The sequence below is a fragment of the Acomys russatus genome, chromosome 7 (assembly GCF_903995435.1).
Source record: "Acomys russatus chromosome 7, mAcoRus1.1, whole genome shotgun sequence".
Classification (NCBI taxonomy): domain Eukaryota; kingdom Metazoa; phylum Chordata; class Mammalia; order Rodentia; family Muridae; genus Acomys; species Acomys russatus.
The window spans coordinates 39,971,414-39,994,975 of record NC_067143.1 but is presented as its reverse complement, the minus strand read 5'-3'; the positions used below and the strand labels follow the sequence as shown (position 1 = coordinate 39,994,975).

The following is a 23,562-nucleotide window of genomic DNA, read 5'->3' as shown; positions in this document are numbered from 1 at the left end:
ATACTGTAATATTTTTTACTACAGTTGACGCTTCTCCTCAGTTTAAACAGCATCCAGGGAAAAAGGAAGTTTCCAAATGAAGTGATCACATCCAAAGGAAAAGCAGATGGAGCATCTTGGCAAAGGTATCAGTCAGATAAGCACATGTCACACAAACTAAAGGCCTAAGTTCCTTGCCTAGGGTCTTGGTAAAAGCTGGGTGTAGTGTTTCCTGTCCATAACCCTAGTACTGACTGGGATGAAAAGATGGGCAGACCCCAGAGCTTGCTGGTCATTCATTCACTAGCTGAGCTGCAGGTTTAGTCAGCGATTGTATCTCAAAAGGTATGGTGTTAAGTGGCAATAGAGAAATAGAGGAAGACACACTTTTATTTCAGTTTCTGGCTTCTATCCATGTACACCTATGTTCACACACAGGCACACTCACAACTGAACTATTCAGGCATGCACACTAAATAAATGACTTTTGGTCAATGAATTGTGTTTTGATTTTTGAGATGGGGTTTCTCTGTGTAGCCTTGGCTGTCCTGGACTCACTTTGTAGACCAAGCTGGCCTCAAACTCACAGACACACCTGCCTCTGCCTCCCTGAGTGCTAGGATTATAGGCAGCATCCACCTGGTTGGAAGACATTACTGGAAGACATTGCTGGAATGAATCATCCCTTTTTACCTCTTTGCTGTTAATGTTTATGCCCATTCCTAAATCTTTACCTTTGTTTTCTCATAAAAATGAATATATAACCGAAACGTTAGAGCCTACCCTACTCTGTATCTGGACTTCCTTACTGCCGACATAAATCTATCCTCTGTTACATGCCACTGTGTTTCTTTCCATCCTTTCTAAAAATGAAGATTCTTTCCTTTTCAATGCAAACGTGGCTCTTTCCTATAAAAGGCTCACACAAGCCAGTGGAACATGTAGCTATTATCTAATATCATATAGCTTCTTTTGTTTTTTTTTTTTTTTTTTTTTTTTTTTTTTTTTTTTTTTTCTTTTTTTTTTTTTTTTTTTTTTTTTTTTTTTTTATTAATTTATTCTTGTTACATCTCAATGTTTATCCCATCCCTTGTATCCTCCCATTCCTCCCCCCCCCCATTTTCCCATTATTCCCCTCCACTATGACTGTTCCTGAGGGGGATTACGTCCCCCTATATATTCTCATAGGGTATCAAGTCTCTTCTTGGCTACTTGCTGTCCTTCCTCTGAGTGCCACCAGGTCTCCCCCTCCAGGGGACATGGTCAAATGTGAGGCACCAGAGTATGTGAGAAAGTCGTATCACACTCTCCACTCAACTGTGGAGAATATTCTGACCATTGGCTAGATCTGGGAAGGGGTTTAAAGTTTACCTCCTGTATTGTCCTTGGCTGGTGCCTTAGTTTGAGCGGGACCCCTGGGCCCAAATCTGCCTATCATATTGTTCTACTTGTAGATTTCTAGGACCCTCTGGATCCTTTTATTTTGCTGTTCTCCCATGCGTCTCTCATTTAGAGTCCCAATAGGATGCCTTCCCCTCTGTCCCAGTTTCCTGGTAAGTGAAGGCTTTCGTGGGACATGCCCCTTGGGCTAGTATGCAGATATAAGTGAGTATATACCATTTGATTCTTTCTGCTTCTGGGTTAACTCACTCATTATGATCATTTCTAGCTCAATCCATTTATCCACAAATTTCGGGAATTCCTTGTTTTTAATAGCTGAGTAGTATTCCATAGTGTATATGTACCACAGTTTCTTTATCCACTCTTCTACTGAGGGACACTTAGGCTGTTTCCATGTTCTGGCTATTATGAATAAGGCTGCTATGAACATGGTTGAGCAAATTTTCTTGTTGTGTGCTGGAGCATCTTCTGGGTATATTCCAAGGAGTGGAATAGCTGGATCAAAACAACTCTGAGATTCCATCTTACACCCATCAGAATGGCTAAGATCAAAAATTCAAGTGACACCACATGCTGGCGAGGATGTGGGGAGAGAGGAACACTTCTTCATTGCTGGTGGGAATGCAAACTAGTACAGCCACTTTGGAAATCTATCTGGTGCTATCTTAGCTTCTTTTGTTATAGAAAAGAAAACAAAACCAGAACTAGGTATGTGGGTCAGGTGGTGTCTATATTGTCTTTCATGAACCAAATGCCCTAGGGAAACAGATTCATTTCTAGACTGTGTCTGTCTGGGAAAGTTAATGTTCACCATGAATGGAATTCAAGGTTGCATATAAGCATACCCATGAATTTCCACAGACAGTGTTGATAAAAGAAGAGATCCTCAGACTCAAAGTCATAAAATGTGTACATCAATAACACCTGCGGCCTCGGTTGAGCTCACTGTCTTCTAGAACCTCGAACTGAAGAATTTAAAGGCATTAAAATTTGCCTTCACTTTGCTTCAAGGAATAAAAATGCCTACAGCATATCCATAAAGTGGCTTCACTTTTTTGGGTCAAAGACATTACTGAAGTGAGTCATCTCTTTTTATTTCTTTGTTGTTGGTGTTCATGCCCATCCCTAAAGCTTTATTACTTTGTATGACAACATAGCTTCAAGAGGTAAAGACTTTGGTTACATAAAGCTGCTACATGTTCTTCCTTTGACAGACATGATCTGTGCACTTGGAACGGCAAGGGGGAGTACAACTCACCTTGCCAAGCACAGGTGAGTTGAAAGCTAAGCTAGACCTACATTTTCCCATACAGCACAGATAGCACAGTTGACTACCGTCACTGCATACATGTTGACCTTCCAGTTACTCCTCATCCAAAACAGCCATACCAAACCTTGCCTCATCCCTCTTCATTAAACTTTAAAAATTTTTTCCTACATTCTTTCTAAAATTAAAAGCTAAAGTAGATACCTGTGTTTTCAACTTGAAATTGAGGGCCACACCCTGTAATTTTAACAAATTATCTAAAATATAATTTAAAGGTTACAACTTGTTCAATTATCCATAAAATCATGTTCTTTATAAAATATCACACCATTCCTATTGATACTCCTATTATTTTTCTTTTAGCTATTTCCATATTTGACACTTGAACGAAGAGGTATATTATGTGAAGAAAAGGTTGATGGTCAATACTTGGTTTCAGTAGAAACCAGAATGGATGTCAAAAAGCTTTAACAAATTAAATTTTATATATCTAAAATCTTCTATTTATAATGCATTTGATCCTTATTTGGCATATTCAACTACCTTTTTGAAAAAGTGGATCCAGTCTGAAGCAGAAAATGAACTCTTCAAAGAATTCCATTCTCTCACATTTAAAAAGATGTGCAGGACTGAAAGGGAAGAGGGTGGGAGTGAGGGGTCTGTGATAGGGATGTAAAGTGAAGAAAGAGAGAGGTGGGGGACATAAATTCTCAACAGGGCTTATAGTCTGGTTCAACAAATAAAATATAAAATATCTGAACAGTTATTCCAGAGAAAGGTTCTACAGTCCAAGCCTGTCTTCAGCCCTATGGAAATGCAGAGTGAGATGTCACAAGTGGAATACAGACAACTCCTAACTGCAAACACCATCTCTCCAATAGACAGTGAACCTTCCTATTGGAATCCTACTTTCTTGTGACTTAAGGAGAGTCATTTCTCATCAGTTAAAATCTACTAATATAGACCATTAATAATGCTCACCAGGTGTTCCCCTTAGATATTATAAACTATGGGGAAAAAAGATAAGATATTATTCGCTTTGTCGAATTCAATATACTTTGAAAATAGAACCTGAAACTAATGTGTCTCAAAACCAGAACATCTGGCAAAGCACCATGACTAAGGATATGAGCAGTAGGCAGAAGTAGCCTCATCGCCCTAACTCATGTGTACCCACAATTGCTACCTCTTACTTTCATATTTCCTCTCTCCTTAGGAAACCATCATTCCCCCTTGAAATCTGGGATGGTGTGGTGAGAAGAGGGCACATAGGCAAATCATACTGAGGAGGTAAGTAGATGAGGAGACACAAAGGCACAGCATGGGAAAAATGAGACTTGCTTGAGCAGCTGCCAGGCAGTTTCCCTTCAACATAAATAAGCTTTCCAAATGTCATTAAATGTGGTTCCTTGTAATTTTAAGTCATGAAATTGAAAATCCTATCACTAAGAAAGGGAATATTGTCAAAAAGTTATCATCTCAGATAATTTCTTAAATAAATCTTAATTTTAAAATCTATTTTTAATCTCAGGTACATGAAATGATTTACTCAGAAGACATAGTATATTTGATTTTGCCTTTACTAGATGTGACATCTAATAATCTTAATATATGCCTGCCTCTGCAAACTTTTAAGAATTTCTAAGTCCATAGAAATGGCTTTGACCATACAGCTTATCATAAGCAGTAACCATTGTCAAATTCAGCTTTCTAGTTTCTAAAAATGCATACAAACAAGTTTTATTGAAATCCATATTCTTTTTACTCCATCTACTCTTCCATTGTTTCCATTGCCAGTACTGGGGAAAAAAAACTCTCATAAGAAACATTCTGTCACACTATTTAAATTTATCACAGCCAAAACATGTGTAGTCATAAACATAAATAATCCACAATATCGATAACCCCAGTACCAACAGTACTAAATACTCTATAGTATTTATAGCAATATTTATTTTCTAAAAGCTTATGTACCAGATACTAAGCATTCTACCTGCCTTTCCTCTACCTGCCTTCAAGACTTAAATCTCATTACAAAGATTAGAGTTTGTCTCAGAGTATCAGTTTACCCAAACCCTCAATTCATAGCAATATCTAGACAATGATTCAAACCCACCTCCACAGAATTCTGAATCTTGTGGTCTGCACAATAAGAAATTACAATGTGATTTTCCCCTTAAGAGTTAGTCCTGCAATTTTAAGTTATTTCTATGACAAACTCAGTGGTTAGCATGATGAATACGAAGGAAAATGGAACAGAAGTTAGAAGATGGGCTGCCCACCTTCAGCTTTGCTCAGACTACACAGGTGCTAAGTTTATCCATCGGATGAAATCAACAGACCACAGAAATCCTTTTCATCTCTCTAACATATCACAGTACTGCTAGATTCCCTCCCGTTTTCCCAGGCTGACTAACTCTCAAAGGAAAGCATCAAAGGGCTCCCATTCACAACCACTACTTACCATTACTGGCCTCTGCCACATGCAAATCGAAACAGTCCCTGAGAATTCACAAAGTCACTTCTCTAAAGCCATATTCAACGGCATTTAATCTATCAAAATGAAATAGTGATATGACCGCTCATAGAGTGTTCATTTATTTGATTTTCTTCAAGGACATGGAGAATACAAGGATGAAATAAGAACATTATCCAAAATAACAGTCGCAGTGAGGACTGGAGAGATGCATCAGTGGTTAAGAGCACTTGCTGTTCCTCCAGAACCAGGCTTGCTTCTTAGAAAAACATGGTTCACAACTTTCTACAATTTCAATTTCAATGCTATCTTCTGACCTTGGCAGACACCAGGCATGTAAGTGGTGCAGAGACAGTCACACAGGCAAATCACTCATACACAAAATAAAATAAATAAATCTAAATTTTTTTCAGAATAATATAATATTCTTTGCTTTTGATCAAGTACTTATTGACAAACATAAATGTATAATGATAAGCATATAAACACATCCAAACAATCTTATTCAAGACCACTGGGAGAGGATGCATATGAGCCTCAGCTAAGAACAGAGAATGTAGGCCTACAAGAGAGCTCATTAGATACAGACGCTCACTGCCAAGCCTGGCGGCATCAGTTCTATCCCTCAGAGGCATGCGCATGAGAGCAAGAAAGAAACCACTCCTGCAAATGGCCACCCACCCATGTACCACAGTATGTGTGCACTGCCCCGACACCACACACACACACACACACACACACACACACACACACACACAGATTGCACACACAAAAATATGAGAAAATTCCATGTTGTAGCACAGTCTGAGAGACCTGCGTAGTAGAATGAGTGAGCAGAACACGGGTTTTCACTGTCACACTAATGAGGGCTCAGGTTGGACTTTGACATTTGCTAGGTTTGGTGATCTGTAGAACATTATCTAGCTACTGTGAACCTAAGTTCTCCAATTTTCTTATGTTGAAAATTCCTATCTCCCATGATTTTTTTATATTGGTTGAATTAAATATAAGGATTAAATTAGTCTAAAGACAAATGAACCAAGAACCGTAATTGGAACATTGTGTACGCTCAATAAATTGTAGCATTTGTAACAGGTTGAACTCTACAAGATGGCTGATATCTGACTGTTCCTGACTCACAAGAATGGCGGTTCCATATGGTCTACCCTGATACTGCACTGCACAGAGGCAGATGAGCACAAAAACTCAGAACACAAGTTCTGTCAGTGGATAAAGTGATAAATAAAGCATGGAACATACACCGTGAAACAGTATTCTGTGTGTACACAAAATAAGTAGCAAATCTTGTCACTTCCATGCCCTGGAAATTATTGTGTTAAGTGATGCAAATCAGGCCCAGGAGGACAAATACCACATAATCTCACTTACACACAGAATCTGGAAGAGCTAAATTCACAAAAGCAAAGAACAAAATGCTGATCCCCAGGATAGAATCAGTTAGGTAAAGTTAGGATCAAAACACACACACACACACACACACACACACACACACACACACACACACACACAGAGTTTCAGTTATTTGAGAAGTAACTGAAGCGGTTAAGAAGTCCAAGCATTATTGGACATTATGGTGACTACAGCAAGGACCCATCATATTCCTTAACACAGCTAAAGCTTCTGCTCTGCCCGCAAAATGACACAGTGATGTTTATGTTAACGGGCTCACTGAGCTACTCAACATTTACATATATTTCAAAACAACACGTTGGAGAAATAAATATATTCAGTTTATATTTCTCAGCTAATTCAAAACAAAACAAAACAAAAGAACAGAAACTCAACAGCTAGGAACACTGGTCTACAGTCCGGCAGCATGACTAGCAAGTCAAGGAGTCTCTGTAATTCAGATCCTCAGCTTCAAAACAAAAAGACAGAAAACCTCTAATCTAGGGTTTAATTTAAAAATTGAATCAATCTATCAAGCAAAGCAAAGCCATGATGTAGTTATGGTATAGATTCTACCAGTCTTCAATGATGCAATGTTACCGATACTTTTTTCATAGCAAAATGAAGAAAGCAAATTTGAAAACGTCGAAGAGGCATCTGAGCCTCCACCTTAGTGCTGTTTTGTGTATTTAGAAAAGGGAATGATGCAGTATATACGAAACAAAGGAGCTCAATGGTGAGCCCTAAATCTCTAATACGTGGGATTATAAGCAATATAAGTAAAGTACCCTACTCTTCTGTAACATTTTAAAAGGACTCAAAAACAACCATGATGATGAAAATATATTTTGCCTTGAAGGCAAGTCACCGCTAAGCATCCTTAACTTCTAACACCGTCAAATGTTTTCAATTATCATTTCATATAAAATGAAAGTCTACTTACCCATACAATGTGGAGATTAATGTGTTCTTTTTTAACTTCATCTTTGATTATTGTATATGTAAGTGTGTATGCGTGTGTGCGTGTGCGTGTGCGTGTGCGTGTGTGTGTGTGTGTGTGTGTGTGTGTGTGTGCGTGTGTGAAATGTGTGTGTTTTGGAGTGGGATGTGGAGTCAGAGATTCAACTTTGCATAAGACCCAGGGATCTAACTCAAGTTACCTGGTTCATACAACAGACACCCTTATCTGCTTAGCCATCTGGACAATCCGATTAATACACAGCCATTTATTCCAAGGGGCATCAGTCAACTAAATAGTGATCAGGCCATTGATTCAGTGGACAATAGTAAACAAACCACTTCAACCTTAGTTTTCTATTTTGGAAAATTAAAAAACAACAACAACAACAAAGGAAATCTACCTAAGGAGTGCACTCTCACATTGGACCACTGCAGGTAGCTGTGATCACAGTCTTCAGAGAAAGGATCAGTAGGTCATAACCAGTCTCTCTGTCTATGCTACACAGTGACTCTGAAGTCATTCAGTCACAGAACAAAATACCAAAACTCCCAATGCCAAAACTGTATGCCTTGCTGTCTGGTATGAACAGATAAAGAATGTGATTGTCTTCAAGGCAACATAATATAGGATCTATTTTATAACCTCGCTTGTCAGTAACCAGGTTCTCCCACTTCAACATCAGCCAAGAACCCTTGCCTGAAAACATCTCTGAATTGAAAGCTCAATCCATGCGTGGCTAAGTCTAGACAGGGACTTTTATATTTTGTACAATAAAAAAAGGAAAAGTTAATGAATAAGTCCTCCTTGAAATTCAAAGAACATATATTTTCTTCCTCAGCAGAATCAATGACTGGAAATCCCAGGAATATTGCAGACTCCATGAGGAGCAGACAGATGCCTGCTTCCTAACATGCTATGGTACAGCCCTTGAAACCAAGAGCCGGGAACTGTCTTTAGAAATGTCATCTTTCTATGTCACTAGACATTTTAAAAGATGCAGAACAGTCACAACTTTCTTCCAACAACATGGACATCTCAGTTAAGACTTTCCAACATAACAGAAAAACACCATCACTGCAGTAGATCTAAAAATATATATATTTGTTGGGGAAAAGGGAGGAAAGAAATTATCCTCATAATACCAAGAGAAAAAATATCAGAGATAATGAATATTTTACACAAAAATTACCTTATGCCTGCCTCACCTTAAAATATGTATACCAATTAAATAGCACCCTTTGCATATGATTGAACCAAGGGCATCGTACATATTAGGGAAAGCCTACATTGGAGCTACATGCCCAACCCCTGCTTTGTTTTGCTTTAAAAAAAAAAAATACAGGAAACATTGGAAAGAAACTGTGTGAAATCTAACATTACAACCAATGACTTTATACCAATAAAAAAAGTAAAAGACTAATTTTCTCAGGGTGCCACACAACACATTGGTATTCATTAATGTGGGGAAAGAGTAACCACGTTTTACATTCTTTAAAACTAATGAATGGAAACGGAGTTCATCTTAAATATTGAAAAGAATCCTTTACTTAAAAAGTTGCTATGGGGGAAATGAGATGAAGCTATAAGTTGATTTTATTTATTTGTTTGTCTGAATGTTTATCTTGGATTTCACTCATGCTTTTGTTTTTCTCTTGACCCATGTTAAGATTCCAACATAGACAGCATGCCACAACTAAACATCTCCTGAGAAGAGCACCATCTGATTAGCACATTAACTTGAGCATAAACCAGCCGTGACGATGTTGCCTCTCTGCTGTATCAGACAGGTCTGGGAATGAATAATCACAAGAAGTCCTACAAAAAAAATATTAATCTCACCTTCACTTAATCTCCCAGTGCTTCAGATCTAATTTTCTCTGTTGTCAAAAGTTCCTCAACCTTTAAATTTGTTCTAAGAAAAGTCATATGGAAATAAAAGCAAACGCTCTGGTTTGAAAATTAGTTTTCCCAAGACTCTAACAAGCTCCCACCAAGAAGTTCATATTATGAAGCAGAACTCTGAGTTGTTGTTGTTTTTTTTTTTAATCCAGATTAATAATTACATCCCACACCTAGCCATTGACTGTCATTCTGTTCAGTAGAGAAGAAAATAGAAAGCCACCAAAAATCAGATCTAGTTGGCTTTTTGTTTAGTTTTGTTTTGTTCTTTTTGTTTTGTTTACATTTATGGTGTGTGGGTGTGTGTATGCGTGGGCGCGCACATAAAAGCGCGTGTGTGCAGATTAGAGGGTAACTTGGGTAAGCTAGTTCACTCCTTCCACCATGTGAGTCCTGGGAATCAACTCAATTCATGAGCTTTGGCAACATGTACCATTACCTCCTTCCCTGCTGAACCGTTTCATTGGTCCCAGAGGCATATATAACTGAGCTTGTTGGTTGATTAGCTATCTGCTTTAAGAGGTATGGTGATGATAGTACCTGGTTATCAAGGCAAGAATGTTCTATCTCCAAGGCCTTTTCCTGGGAATGCTCAAAACATACCACTTGCCACACCTGGTGATTTGATGTATAAACTGTGCCTAGGATTACCATGGGACTGATTTTCGGGGGGTTGCTTATTAATTTTATTTATTTTTTATTCTTGAGACATTTTCTTACCCCCGTGCTAGTAGGGTTCAAGCAATCCACAAGATAGTTTCTAAAGCAGCCAAGACAGCAGGCATTATCGGCACATCCCAGAGACATCTGGCTCATCATTTAAATTTAAAAGTTGATACTCAGTTGTGTTACCAGACAAACTTTATGTATCTGCAGAGCATTTAGGTATGTGACTCTCCTTTCTAACCGTAACTTTTGTAAAATCTAAATACTAGTCTACTATTTATAATAACACTTTAGTGAGTGAATATAATGTTTTCAATGTGAATGAGTACAGAATTCATGCTCTGTTACAAATACTTGGTGGGACAAACTCTCAAACTTTGATTTTTTTTTTTTTTAAATCATGACTACAAGTCAAAAGAATGACATTTGGCAGAAGGCATTTTTCAATTAATTCATGTAGCTTTTTGCTTTGTCTTGCATCATATTTCCATTGGACAACACTCATAAGGAGGGATATTAATCAACAGTATAAGTACCTAAACTGGGCAGAGCTTTAGGGAATGAGCGAAAAGCTAAGGAGCCAGAAAATACTGGAACATTGACCTCATCACCACCAAAGATACCTGGGCAAGCTGCACTGCTTCATTGGTATATATTTCTTCATACATAAAGTAGTTAAGGGTAGCTTCCTAGCTAAAACAAGTATCTTGTAAAGTGCCCAGCATACTGTATGTATAAATGAACTTTAATAGGGTTGCTGACTTCAATATAAAGTATAGGTTTCAAACAATTGATAAAAACTAACCCCTCTGGATAGCTGTAGCTTCCCGGGAATGAGACACATTCAGTGGCTCCCCCTAGCTTAGGATACCAGGAAAACATTTTACAGAGAAATGACAACTTGTGCACTTGATGCTGCTATCAAAATGTTTGCAGAAAGAATTTACTATTTCTGTTTGTACTGTTTTTCTTTTTGGTGTATGTGTGCATGTGTGTGTCTGAGTGAGTGTGGTGTATGTACTCCTCTGTGTTTGAGTGCCTGAGTCAATGTATGTATGTAGACACCAGAAGACACCTAATGTCTTGCTCTATTGCTTTTATTGCCCTGAGTCAGGGTCTCTCACTGACCTGGAGCTAGGCTAGCAGCAGCCAGCCCCAGTGGCCCTACTGTCTCTGCCGCCCACAGCAATGAGATTATAGGAACTTGTGGTCACTCCCCATCTTTTATGTGCCTGCTGGATGCTGGACATTTGAACGCAGGGTCTCCATGCTTGTGCATCACGTGCCGTTGTCCGACCCCATTTGTGTTTTAAAGTACTGTAAATTGATTTCTAAAAATACTGCCATGTTTGCTTGCTTGTTTTTCAACCTAAAGTTTACCTAAAGGTGACTAAAAACATTACATTATCTGTGGAATCCGCAGTACTTCCGCATTCTTATCATGGCAGAACTGTTTCACATGTACAGCTTTAAGTTATTAAACAAGTTATATGCAAAAGATATAAAACATGGAGACCAAAACGTGTATTTTAAATTTAATTATATCTTATGTTGCATTGTTTTTGCAATGGAGAACAAGCTACATTCTTTCCTTGCGAAATCATACCACAATCATTATAAGACCAAAGAGATAAGCCCATGGTGACTATCAACAGAGACCATATTAAATCCTTCCTTAACAAAGCAAATAGTAAAACCATGGAAGTCCTTGTTCATTAAAAACCAATCTGTAAATTAAAATATCTACTCCAAATAGTTTAGGTAATTTAATACTACAAAATTCATAACTGGCCATTTCTTTCTGCAAAGAGTCCTGTTGAAACATTGGTCTACCCACTGCCATTAGTTCCAAGTTTCCAAGATAACTAAGGTAGGATGGCTGTCCTCATCAGCCTGCTTTTTGTTCTTTTTCTGCACATCCCCCAGTGGCACCTCCCACTCCTGTATCCAGTGCCTTCCCTGCACCCAAAGATCTTGGATTTCTCTGTTTTGTCCATTATTTGCTCAAAAGCACTAATAGAGAATGAAGGTAGAAAAGTGGGTCGCATTTTTAAATGTCTTAAAAACGCGCTGGACTATGCCTGTTGCTGTGTGTCTGTGCATGTGCAAACCATCTTAGTGTTATCTGATCTCCTACCAACATAAACTTGAAGTTGAATTACACAGCATCCAGGACATAGACACTGACAAACTACCTGGTTCGATTCTCACATAATTAGTTTGCTTTAGAAACAAATGTGTCTGTTACGTTAGAGTAAAATTCCAAAGCTGAATTATGGCTTTTCCAATTCTTAGATTTGTATAGTGCATTTGGATGTACCCTCATCCAGGACACATTTAGCCTGTGTAATTCTCAAGCGTGTTGACAAGTTGTTCACCAAGTTATGTACTGAGTAAAATACACCTCACATTGAAAAACTTCTGGCCTGTTCATTTGCTTTGAGTAGTGAGTTTTCAAGAAGGAGGGATGAAAAGCTAGGAGTCCTTTGGAATTCATCGGAGAAAAGTTTGTTTTATTTATTAAACCACTGTTATTTGATTGGTGTTTTTATTGCTTCTCTGGTTTTATTGTTGTTTTGCACTATAATGTAAAGCACTTGAAAATGGTAGAGATTTTATTCTCTGTGTCCACTTAGGAAGCAATTTGAAGAACAGTTCTGAATAAGTAGTAGATTGCACTTAGATGACGAAAGAAAGGCAAACACGTTAGCTTCCGAATCTTTTTCTTTTTTCTTTTCTTTTTCTTTTGAAACTCTTTCCCTGAACCCATTAGTTAAAACTAGTGGTATGAAATGTTAAAAAGAAGCCACAACCTATAGCTTAAATACAGCACTCTGGGTCAAAAAAAAAAATCAATTAAATAATCTTCAGCTTAATATGTGCTAATCACTGTTCAAAGCACTAAGGCTAAAGGATAAGTATGTGCGTGTGCCAACCAGGAAAGGGAGGCTACTTGCACTGACTTAATCTGAAGGTTTTAAATAGTGACAAATTTATGAAAAGCAAAGCAATAAGTCTCTCCTTTAGAATGCGGTTTCCTCTCTAGTGAGGATGATAAATCTGCCTGCTCAGGTGTCCTGTGATTTTATGACACATTTTACAGTTTTTGTTGTTGCTTACAAGAATTCAGCCCCCTTATACACAGTAAAATGTTCTTGGGGACCCTGCCATGTATACAGTGTCTAATAAAGTGGAATCAGAATTAGAAAATGAGATGAGAAACAGAACAAAGAGAGATACCAACATGAAATAAAGCAGAGCAGAGTTTTGTATGATATTCTCCTCAGACCAGAACCATCCCTAGCCAAAAACCTATGGCAACCAGCCAAGAGATACCCAGAAACTAGTAAGAGCTCACTTTGTGAGAACTGTCAGTAAAAGAAAACAGTGCTGAAGTCCTCTGGACAGAACTGTGGGCAGGCGGAAAGCCTTGATAAGTGCAGACTAACAGCCTGTCAACAGCTGGTCCTCCTGGAGAAGAAAACCCTTCAGGGCTCTCTGCTGCTGCAGTTTCCCAAAGAGCAGCAACTTTTTTCAGGCACTAATAGCCTGGTCCAACAGGTTCATCCACTACTCTCCAACAGATATCACCCTTGACCCTTAAAGAACCAGATGAAAAATCAAGAAGCTTGACCACTTCTGAGAGAAATACATGTTTCTTCAGTTTGCAGCAAACATTACTCTGATAAATGGACGACAGACTGACAAAATTCTGAAGCAGTCTCTTGCCTTAAACCCACTCCACCAAGTCACCCCATTTTCACTTACGCCCAACATCTGGTGAATGTAGTAGTATTCTGGCCCTTGATTGTACAGCAGGAAGGTTTTCCAGAAAAGCAGGACATTTAGGGACAACCAAATGAGCTAGACCAGCCAAAGAAATAGGAAAAAAAAAAAAAAAATTAAAAAGAAACATTATGGTCATTCACTGGACTCAGCTCCACACATGCCATCTCAGCGTTTATAGAAAGCATGCTCAATCAGAAAGTAGAAAAGCCACTCCTAGGACACTCATCTGCCCTTACCCAGACCCTATACCTGCAATAAAGGTTAGTGGGGAATACATCACTAAATCACCTGCCTTACTTCCCCAACCCCAGTGCTAACTGAGACTAAGAAATTAGATGCATCACCATGGGATGCCCAATAGAAGCAACTGGAAGAGCAAAGGAGGTGAGTGTTTGAAAAGTTGTGTTAGTTTCTCCCTTTTTTCCCATAGGTTCGCCAGCAAATTGTAGCAAAGTTCCCCTTTGAACAGGAAGAAGTTATCTCCAGTAATGCATAAAATTGTGCTTAGGTGAGAAAGTCCGAAACAAAAGCTCCAAACCTCCACTTGTCTCATCCCACCCGCGCACATTCCGAGAATGAATCAAACTCAATGCAGGACAGACAGACCGCCAGGCCAGCTTGGCCCGCCATCCTACCAGGCAGAGGTGTTTAACCCCTTCGTTGGCTAGCCAGCTCCTCCAGGACACCGCCATGCCGCCGGCGCGGGTTTGCTGCGCTCCGCTCGGTGCTTAGGGCCGAAAGGAGGGAGCTGAGGCCAGGGCAGCGGTTCCCGGGGCGCCGCCTGCAGGGGGCGGCGGGGGATCTAGGGTCAAAGGCTGGACCGAGGCCGGAGGCCGGGCAGGTCTCCGCCCCGGTTCCCACCAGCGCCGCACCCTTGCCTCCCCGCGCCCCCTAGCCCCGAGCGCCCGCCTCTTTGTCTCGCGCGAGCCTGTTGTTGTAGCGGCGGCTCAGGATGTCCCGGGTGGGAAGGTGTAGGCGTCCCCGGCAGCCTCCAGCCCGGCCTGCTCAGCTGCAGACAACCCCCTCCCCCAGATGTGAGAGTGGGAATCGGAAATGTAGGGACGCTCTCAGCTTCGCGGCGCACACACACACCTACTTCCTTTAGAGTAGCTATACCTCCCCCACTCCACCCACCCCCACCTAAAAAAAAAAAAAAAAAGTTCAGCCGAAAGAAAGAAACTTGGTAAGGAAAGTTGAGCCGGAAGTAGCCTTTGTGTATTAGCGTCCTCTATTCCGCCAGCCCTCTGTGAGTTGCCTCTACCTACAAACAAATGGCACCTCAGAGCCAGAAGCCCAAGTCTACCTCTGATACTCTCTTCTCTATCAGCTGTCACACCCCATCCTATCTTGAGATAAAACTTTCTAGATCTTGGTGCATAAAACCAGACAGGCAAAGAGTTAACACGGATATCATTTTCAGGAGTGTTAGGGAAGCTGAAATTCCCTCAAGGAAAGCATGCTTTATGCTGCCTAAAGGCCAAGTCAATTAGGTCAAAAGCAAACCTCTCAAACTTGTACCAGAAGTCTACGGAAGTCTGAGAGGCGTGCGATGGGCATGGTCAATTCATTAAACACTTAATCGCATGAAATGATGTCCGTAGTGTAATCGATATTCAATGACTTTATTAACGTACTTAACAGGAGACAGAAAATCATTTGACATGGTTAACCTAATCTGGTGACAATCCAAGATTTTTCTTTTAAAATGAAATGCATTTTATCCCCCTGGCCACGGAATATAGTTGAAACTAAAATTGAATAAAATCACGTTGGCCTTACTTCATGCAATGTCCTTATCTGAGTTATCCTGAGAAACTGTATAATAATTTCAACCTTCAGTCTGAAAAATTGGTATAAATCTATATCAAGCCCTAGATGACCTCCATACACATTTCTGTCACCCCATATTAATGTGTAACCTGTGTCAAGGGTGTGTGAATCAAGAATGCTTCCCCAAGTAGAGTTGTGTGTCCAAACTAGAGGCCACCGTGGGGACTGCAGGAGAGGACAAGGCTCCCAAGTGAAAGCTGAGCCTCAAAGAAGATCTGCATCTGAGAGGTTATCTGTTAAGGTTGTTCCTCAAAACTCAGGCGAAGGCTGAAAAAGAGGCTGGTGCCATAGTTTGAGAATGGCAAAGTAGAAGGATACAGAGGGTCCTAGAAACCTACAAGAAGAACATTATGATAGGCAGATTTGGGCCCAGGGATCCTGCTCTAACTATTCTGTCATTTCTAATGTGGAAGAAAGAGCAAATGTTGACAACAGTGGCTGGCACTGGCTGATTTGCAGTTGCGTACGAAGATCAATGCATGACCACACAGACAGTGCCAGACTTAACATTTCTAAGGAAAATATATCCAGTACATGCTTTTAATTTTGACTCTAGTAGTATGAACCAAGGAACAGAGTTCACAGTGGGTATCTCTAAATATTTTTCTGAGCATAATGTATGAAATAAAGTGCCAGTTGCCTGTGGTGTTCATTATCTTCTGTTGATAGAAAAGTAATCTGTGAAACCATTTTCGTTTTAAAAGCCACTCATGTAATCTGATATTTGCAAGACTTGCATGTGTGTATGTGTCCAATAAAAAATAGAAAGATTAAAAAAAAAAAAAAAAAAAGAGCTAGGAGGTTCCCCTACTGGCAAGGAAGGGAACAACACTGGAGAACTCTTGAGTTTTTGGTAATTGTGCTTCTACTGACTGTCGAGTTTGAAGTATTTTTGTTATCAAGTTTTACAAAAATGCAGCATTTTGTTTTGCCTATTTATTTTAAGCAATGTTGTTAGCACACAGAACACACCTCATTGTTTGCAGGGTGGGGAACACGTGTTACTAACAAAATGTCTACCACGCTGGATTGATGGAGGGGTTTGGGGGAGTCGCGGTTGAGGACACCTTACTCTCCTTGCTTTGATCGATCTGTGCTGTCTCCAAGGAAAGGCTTCTCTGATGCTGACATTTTTAGCTGCCTTTGCATGAGGTGTATTGTGGTATAGGGAAACTCAAAACTTATTTTCATATCCTCCTTACCATCCATCCTTAAGAGATTTAACTCTTTTTAAAATAAAATGCTTGTTTGAAACTGACCCCCTAAAATTGTTTTTGCTAGTGTGCTAAGTTACTGAGTTTTTCGGGGACATTACTGAGATGATGTTCCTTGAAGGGCAGCAGTTCCTTTTCTAAAAGTTCATGTGTTTTCAGGTTGATAATTCTTCTACATCCTCTGAAAGTCAAGAGCGGCTTGTAAAATGTTTCAGAACAACAGGCTTACCTGAAATGTCTGTTATATATAAAAATTAAGAATTAAAGCAGATAATAGAATACAAGGTACCATGGAGATGTTATGTTATACAGAGTTTATTGGATGAGCATGGGGAGAGAAGGAAAGGGGGTAGGGGTACCCCAGAGAGAAAGGAGAGGTAGAGAGGCAGAGAGAGAGAGAGACAGACAGACAGACAGAGACAGAGAGAGAGTCAGAGACAGAGAGAGAGCACCACGTGGTGGACGGTCTGTTCTTTTATATGGCCCTGGGCAGGGCCATGCCCCCGTGGCAGGTAAGCAGTGACATCACAGGTAGAATGACTGTCGCAGAATCCTAACAATGCCTGCCTTCATTCTGAACTGTTCAGGGCATCAATTATAGAACCCACTGGATTTTATAGTATCTTTCTGATTCTGATAGTTCACCCAAGAAGGGAGTTTGAAAGTGCCGAATTACTGTTACTAATTCTCTGACCATTCCTTGCACGAAAAGCCGTGATCATTTGTGAAAAGTGTTTAATAAAGTTTAACTTTGAAAATAAATGTGGGAGAGAAGAATCAAGAAAGATGGCAACCTCACAAGATGGCCATCTTCACAAACATTCAGAAATATACACACATATGCACACACATGCACACATGTGTTGTGTTTGGTTTTTGGTTTTTGGTTTTTTTCTGCTTTCACTTTTTAAATACTGTCTTAGTATGTTGCCCTGCAGGTCTCTAATTTGCTGCAATCTTCCTGCTTTAGCTTCCTGAGTGTTGAGGTTACAGGTGTAACAGAGCAAACCTGGCTTGTAAATGTTCCTGATTTATTATATCCTACTTGATTAAGACAGAAGCCCTTGTGTAATGCTGTCAGTGGGAAATGCATGGGCAAAATTTGTTTAGTTTACTTATCCAGTGACACAATACTGCTTTCTGTCTAGGCAGAGAGGCAGGAAACATTCACTAAACAGCATTCTCTCCAGAAACACACAGACTCATCTAGAGGTGTGACCTTTGGCATATTCACAACACCTTCTGTGCAAGACCATTACTGCATTTTCCACATAGTTAGTTGTATGCATGCGTGTGTTTATCTCTCCTAATAAACCAGGCTTCATAAAAACAAACATCCTGTCTTGTTCAGTTTTTAAAACAGGTCTTTGCCCAGATCTTGAGATGCTAAATGGACTTATGAAATGTTTATTCAATAAATGATGCAATTCGATGAACAAATGACTCTTGATATTCAGACTGTATTCTGCCATGTGTCTTTCTTAAACTCCATTTTCTCGAGCTCAACTTTCTAGTAAAGTAAGAAAAGTTTCTGTTCATCTTGATAAGCAATGGTCACACAAAGATGAACAGGAAAATGTACCTCCAGGTAGTTGTCACCTATTGCACAAGCTAAATGAGGCATCTGTGACAAGTAAACACTTGTATTCACTTCCTGCTGTTACAAATCACTGCTAAATGCTCCATGTCAAACAAACTATTTTTCCTCACACTTCTGAAGGCCAGAGGTCTGAAGTCAGCATTACCTAGTCAAGACCAAGAACAGGACCATCAGCTGACATGCTCAGATAAAATTTGCTACCTGTCACTCCCACTTCTGGTAGCCAACAGTAACCTTTGACTTGTATGTGCCTGGCCCTTGTCTGCCCCCATGATCACCTTTACTCTCCTTTCTTTCAGTTGCCTTTATTCTCTGCCAAAAAGTCATAATGCAATTGTGTCTAGGACTCAAGTCATGTCAAAATCCTTAATTTAATCATACCTACAAAAGTATTTCTTTAAGAAAATAACATTTACAGGCTCCAAGGATTGATAACAGTTTTTTAAGAATGGCCATTAGTCAGTTTACTATTGTAATGAATATTAGTTTTCTCTTCCTTTCTCTTCTTTTTCACTTTCTTTCGTGTGTGTGTGTGTGTGTGTGTGTGTGTGTGTGTGTGTGTGTGTGTGTTCTGAGCATGTCAGCCTTAGGTTTTGATTTTTGAAAATGTTCACTTTAAGGGATAAAAGTGCAGCACTTCTACATAGCATTTCTTGTAGAAACATAAATTACATATTAGAAATATGATTGACAGAGTAAACAAGAACTCTCAAGTTTACTGCTTTTGTTATCAAATGTCTAATTGCCAAGACACAGTAGTATTAGAACTCAAGAGGAAAATGGTCTCTGTGTTTCTCCAGAAAACAAAAAGGAGGACTCAAGGAAAGGTCCATCCCAGGTATTATGTAACTGATAGAAAATCCATGACCTTTGAGCCACTAACAGGATGAAGGGGAAGGAAACTGTACCTTATCCCCAAGGCCCTTGGCAACAAAGAAAAACCATCAGAAATCCAGTGAAAAGTGCCCTAGAGGCTTCACATTTGAAGAATGGGGACGAGTTCCAGACAGTGACTCATTGTCATTTCTATACAAAAACAAGTGCAGACCACCATATGACTCAGTCTCTCAGGAATGTCTCCTGTGCACTCACATGGCTAGGGCAGCTCCTGAAGGAAGCAGAGATGTTGGATAGGTTCTCATGCCCTAGAGGACCAGATGCTATGCTGGCAAACAAGTCTTCCAATGTGAAGGCAAGTTAAGAATTCCAGGAAAAAAAAAATTAGTCAATCAAAATTTCGTGACTAAAACTGAATAATACATTTTCGTTTAGAATTGCCTTTCACAAAAGACTTGTCCAGACTTCTGGAATTCATAGACCAATAGGATTAACAAAAAGATAATTGTTTTAAAATTCATATATAAACATCAATTTGTGTATATATAAGATACATCCATATTTGTTTCTCAATAATATACCCATTGAGTTGTTACAAAATAAGTAAATGAATAACACCAGTGTAGAATAGACAAACATTTCTGCAATTAGAGCAACTTTTAAAATTTAATAACAAACATACCATATACAAAATAGCTACCATTTTCAACTTTAGTAGAAACTAAGCTTTCTTTTTCTTTCTATCATTTTACAATAGATTTCTGATCTTTTATCATTTCAACTTTAAGCATCCTTCATTTTTTAAATTGTAAGGTACTTTCAATATCTTAACTGCCTTCCTAGAATTACACAAAAACAAAAATAAGTAAAGGAAAGAAGGAAATATATGTGGACATAATAAGCCACATCATAATTTATAAAATGTTTAAACATATTGGAGTGGTATAGGACAGGGGAATTTAATGACAGTTCACCAAAAAAAAAAAAAAAAAAAAAAAAAAATCACTAGGGAACGGGTAGGGACTTCCTCCACCTTCATTAAGCACATGAGCAAACTGAGGCACATGGAAAGTAACAAATTTCCGTGATGTCACAGCACTAAGTAGTAGATTTCCAGAGGCAAATAATACTGCTGCTTCCTCTACATCATTTCATCATTACTGAACCAGGAGTCCACATGCTCTGGGCTCTTTTGCTTTAGACCACAAATATGACTGTGGTTGGCAGCCTCCACCATCGTCCCAGATGTATAAAGATGTACCAGCTGGCTTTCATATTGCCAACGCAATACATATTCTCAGAAGACATCTGGGCCCATTGTTTATGATACATTTGTCCCTATGGTGTGTGGTGTTTCCTAAACACATCCATTCACGGGATAATTCCAGAATGCTTGCAGAATTGTATTTATTTATTTATTTATTTATTTATTTATTTATTTATTTATTTATTATGTTCTAAATAGGAATTTCCCAAAAAGCCAAAAGAATCATATAACTTAATTCCACACTTCTGGAATACCTAATCCTAATTCCACATACTTACACAACTTTGGCTTGTTGACAAGATAAGAAGGATTATATGGTATCATTTTACTTCCAAAGTGTCACTTTCTAAAAAAAGTATTATGGCTTTGGAGTCATATTTTCATGATATTTTTTAGAAAGTGAACCCAAAGCCAGCATGGTGGCACACACCTGCAATCTCAACACTGTGAGACAGAGGCAGGCAGATCTCTCTGAGTTCGAGAGCAGCCTGTTCTACAGGATTAGTCCAGGTGCAGGCAGTCCAGATGAAATTTGATAGGCTGAGATCAGATGATAGGGGAGGAGGGCTCCCTCTTTCTTTGGACTAGGGGAGGGGGTAAGAAGGAAGGAGGGTGGGACCCAGAGGAGATGAGGGAGGGGCTACAATGGGTATGTAAAGTGAATAAACTAAAAATAAAGAATGTTTAAAAAGACAGACACAGGAAAAACAGAAAACAAAAACAACAGTAAAATGAGTCCAGGACAGCCAAGGCTACACAGAAAATCTCTATCTTAAAAAAAAAAAAAAAGAAAGAAAGAAATTATGAAGCCAAAATTATTAGAGCTCACTTAAATGATAAGATTTTTAGAAACATAAAATATCAAAACTTGCCCAGGTTTTTGATATGTACTTATCATATCAGTAGCTTGAGGCAGGAAGATCACAAGTTTGAGGCCAACATGGTCTATATTTGTATAGAGATGCTACCTCCAACAACAAATAATAACTCAGAATGTGAAGCCGCCTTGGCATCATAGCTTCCATTGGATTTATAAGGAAAACTGACACTCCTTCAAGTCACCAAGCCTCCTCATGTCCTTGGGCCTTTACATAGCCTGGTGGCATATATTAGTATACTTCTTGATGCATATACCACTCCAATACATTAATATCCATTTCCTAAGATATATACTCTCCAAAGGAAAGTGCTATGTCTATTTATTATATTCTTTTCTCCTTCCTCCAGAGTCTAGCTCATAGCTGTAGATAGAAGTGAAGAACTTCACAACGGTTTGGGGTGAAAGAAATGAGAGCCAGAAAAAGTCTAACTTACCAATATTACCTTTCAATAATTCTTTCACAATGATATGTATGTCTGTCCATACTGCTTCTTTAGTTCCTTCTATCCTACAAACATACCCCTTTTTCTCATATCTCTATCCATGTCTACATGCTATTCTTGCTTCATGATATATGGATTTGTTGATGTTTATTGAGTTTTTAAACTATGAATAAGTATCCTTTCCTCATAAAAGCCTTCAGGGACTCTACTCAGTAGGCTCTTGAGCCCATGTCTGCTGTGATGCTGTGTCTCTGAGCAGTTAGGCATGCTGTGTTTCTTGATGTATTTTCTAGGTGTAAATATTTTGAGAGAAAGAATTATTTTTCTTCTTTACTGATAGCCTGGTGCATATAAATGAGCAAAATAAGTGTGTGAACAAATGTGCACCGACTTTGTACATAAAAAAAAGGTAGGTTGTTTCCTAAATGCAAATTCCTCACTCATTGAATTGCCCTTTAGTTGCTCAGAGTATGTCAAAGAATTTAGCTTAGAACTTTCTAGACAAAAGTTAGAACCAAAAAGAAGATAAGCACAGTTTGACAACCAACACCAAAATAAAGGATTTATAACAGTCATTGGTCATTAGTATCTCTCAATATCAATGAACTCAACTCTCCAATAAAAAAGACATAGACTAACAGAATGGATACTTAAACAAGATCCAATATTCTATTGCATAGAAGAAATACACCTCAGCCACAAAGATAGACATTACCTGGGAGTAAAGGCCTAGATAAAGGTTTTCCAAGTAAAGGAACTCGAGATGCAAGCTGGAACAGCCATTCTGATATCTAATAAAATAGACTTTCAACTAAAATTAATCAAAAGAGATCAGAAAGAACACGTCATACTCATCAAAGGAAAATTCCAACAAGACGACATCTGAATTGTGAATATCTAAGATCCCAATACCCACATTTGTAAAACAAACAAACAAACAAACAAACAAAAAACATCGCTAAAGCTTAAATTACACATTGAACCCCACACATCAATAATGGGAGACTCTAATACACCACTCTCACCAATGGACAGATCATTGAGTCAGAAACTAAACAGAGAAATAATGAAACTAACAGCTGTCATGAATCAAATGAACCTAACAGATATCTATAAAACTTTTTACCCAAACACAAAAGAATATACTTTCTTCTCAGCACATCATAGAACCTTCTCCAAAATTGCTCATAAAGTCTCACATAATCAGTCACAAAGCAAGCCTCAACAGATACAAGAAAACTGAAATAATCCCTTGTATCTCATCAGACTATCATGGATTAAAGCTGAACTTTACTAACAATAGAAATAACAAAAAAACCTACATATACATAGAAACTGAACAATCTTCTTCTCAAAAACAACTGCGTCAGGGAAGAAATAAAGGAAGAAATTAAAGACCTCCTAGAATTCAATGAAAATCAAGGCACAAACATACCCAAACCTATAGTACACAATGAAAGCAATGCTAAGAGGAAAGGTCATAACACTAAATGCCTTCATAAAGAAGTTAGAGACATCTCATACAAGCAACTTAAAGAAACACACTGAAAGCCCTAGGAAAAAAAGAAGCAGACACACTCAAGAGGAATGGACAAAGAATCCTTGGTATATTTACACAATGGAATACAACTCAGCTATTAAAA

General features: G+C 38.8%; 1 protein-coding gene across 1 annotated transcript in view; it reads right to left on the bottom strand.

Moving 5' to 3' along the window:
* Nox4 (NADPH oxidase 4) overlaps window positions 1-14,730 on the bottom strand; it is a 140,341-nt gene extending 125,611 nt beyond the window's left edge. The window contains exons 1-2 of the mRNA XM_051148878.1: window positions 14,484-14,730; window positions 13,828-13,923 (exon numbers count right to left, since the gene is read on the bottom strand). Coding sequence (XP_051004835.1) covers window positions 13,828-13,923; window positions 14,484-14,540 — 153 coding nt within the window. The 5' untranslated portion in view covers window positions 14,541-14,730. The remainder of the gene's footprint in view (window positions 1-13,827; window positions 13,924-14,483) is intronic.
* Window positions 14,731-23,562: the final 8,832 nt, after the last annotated feature.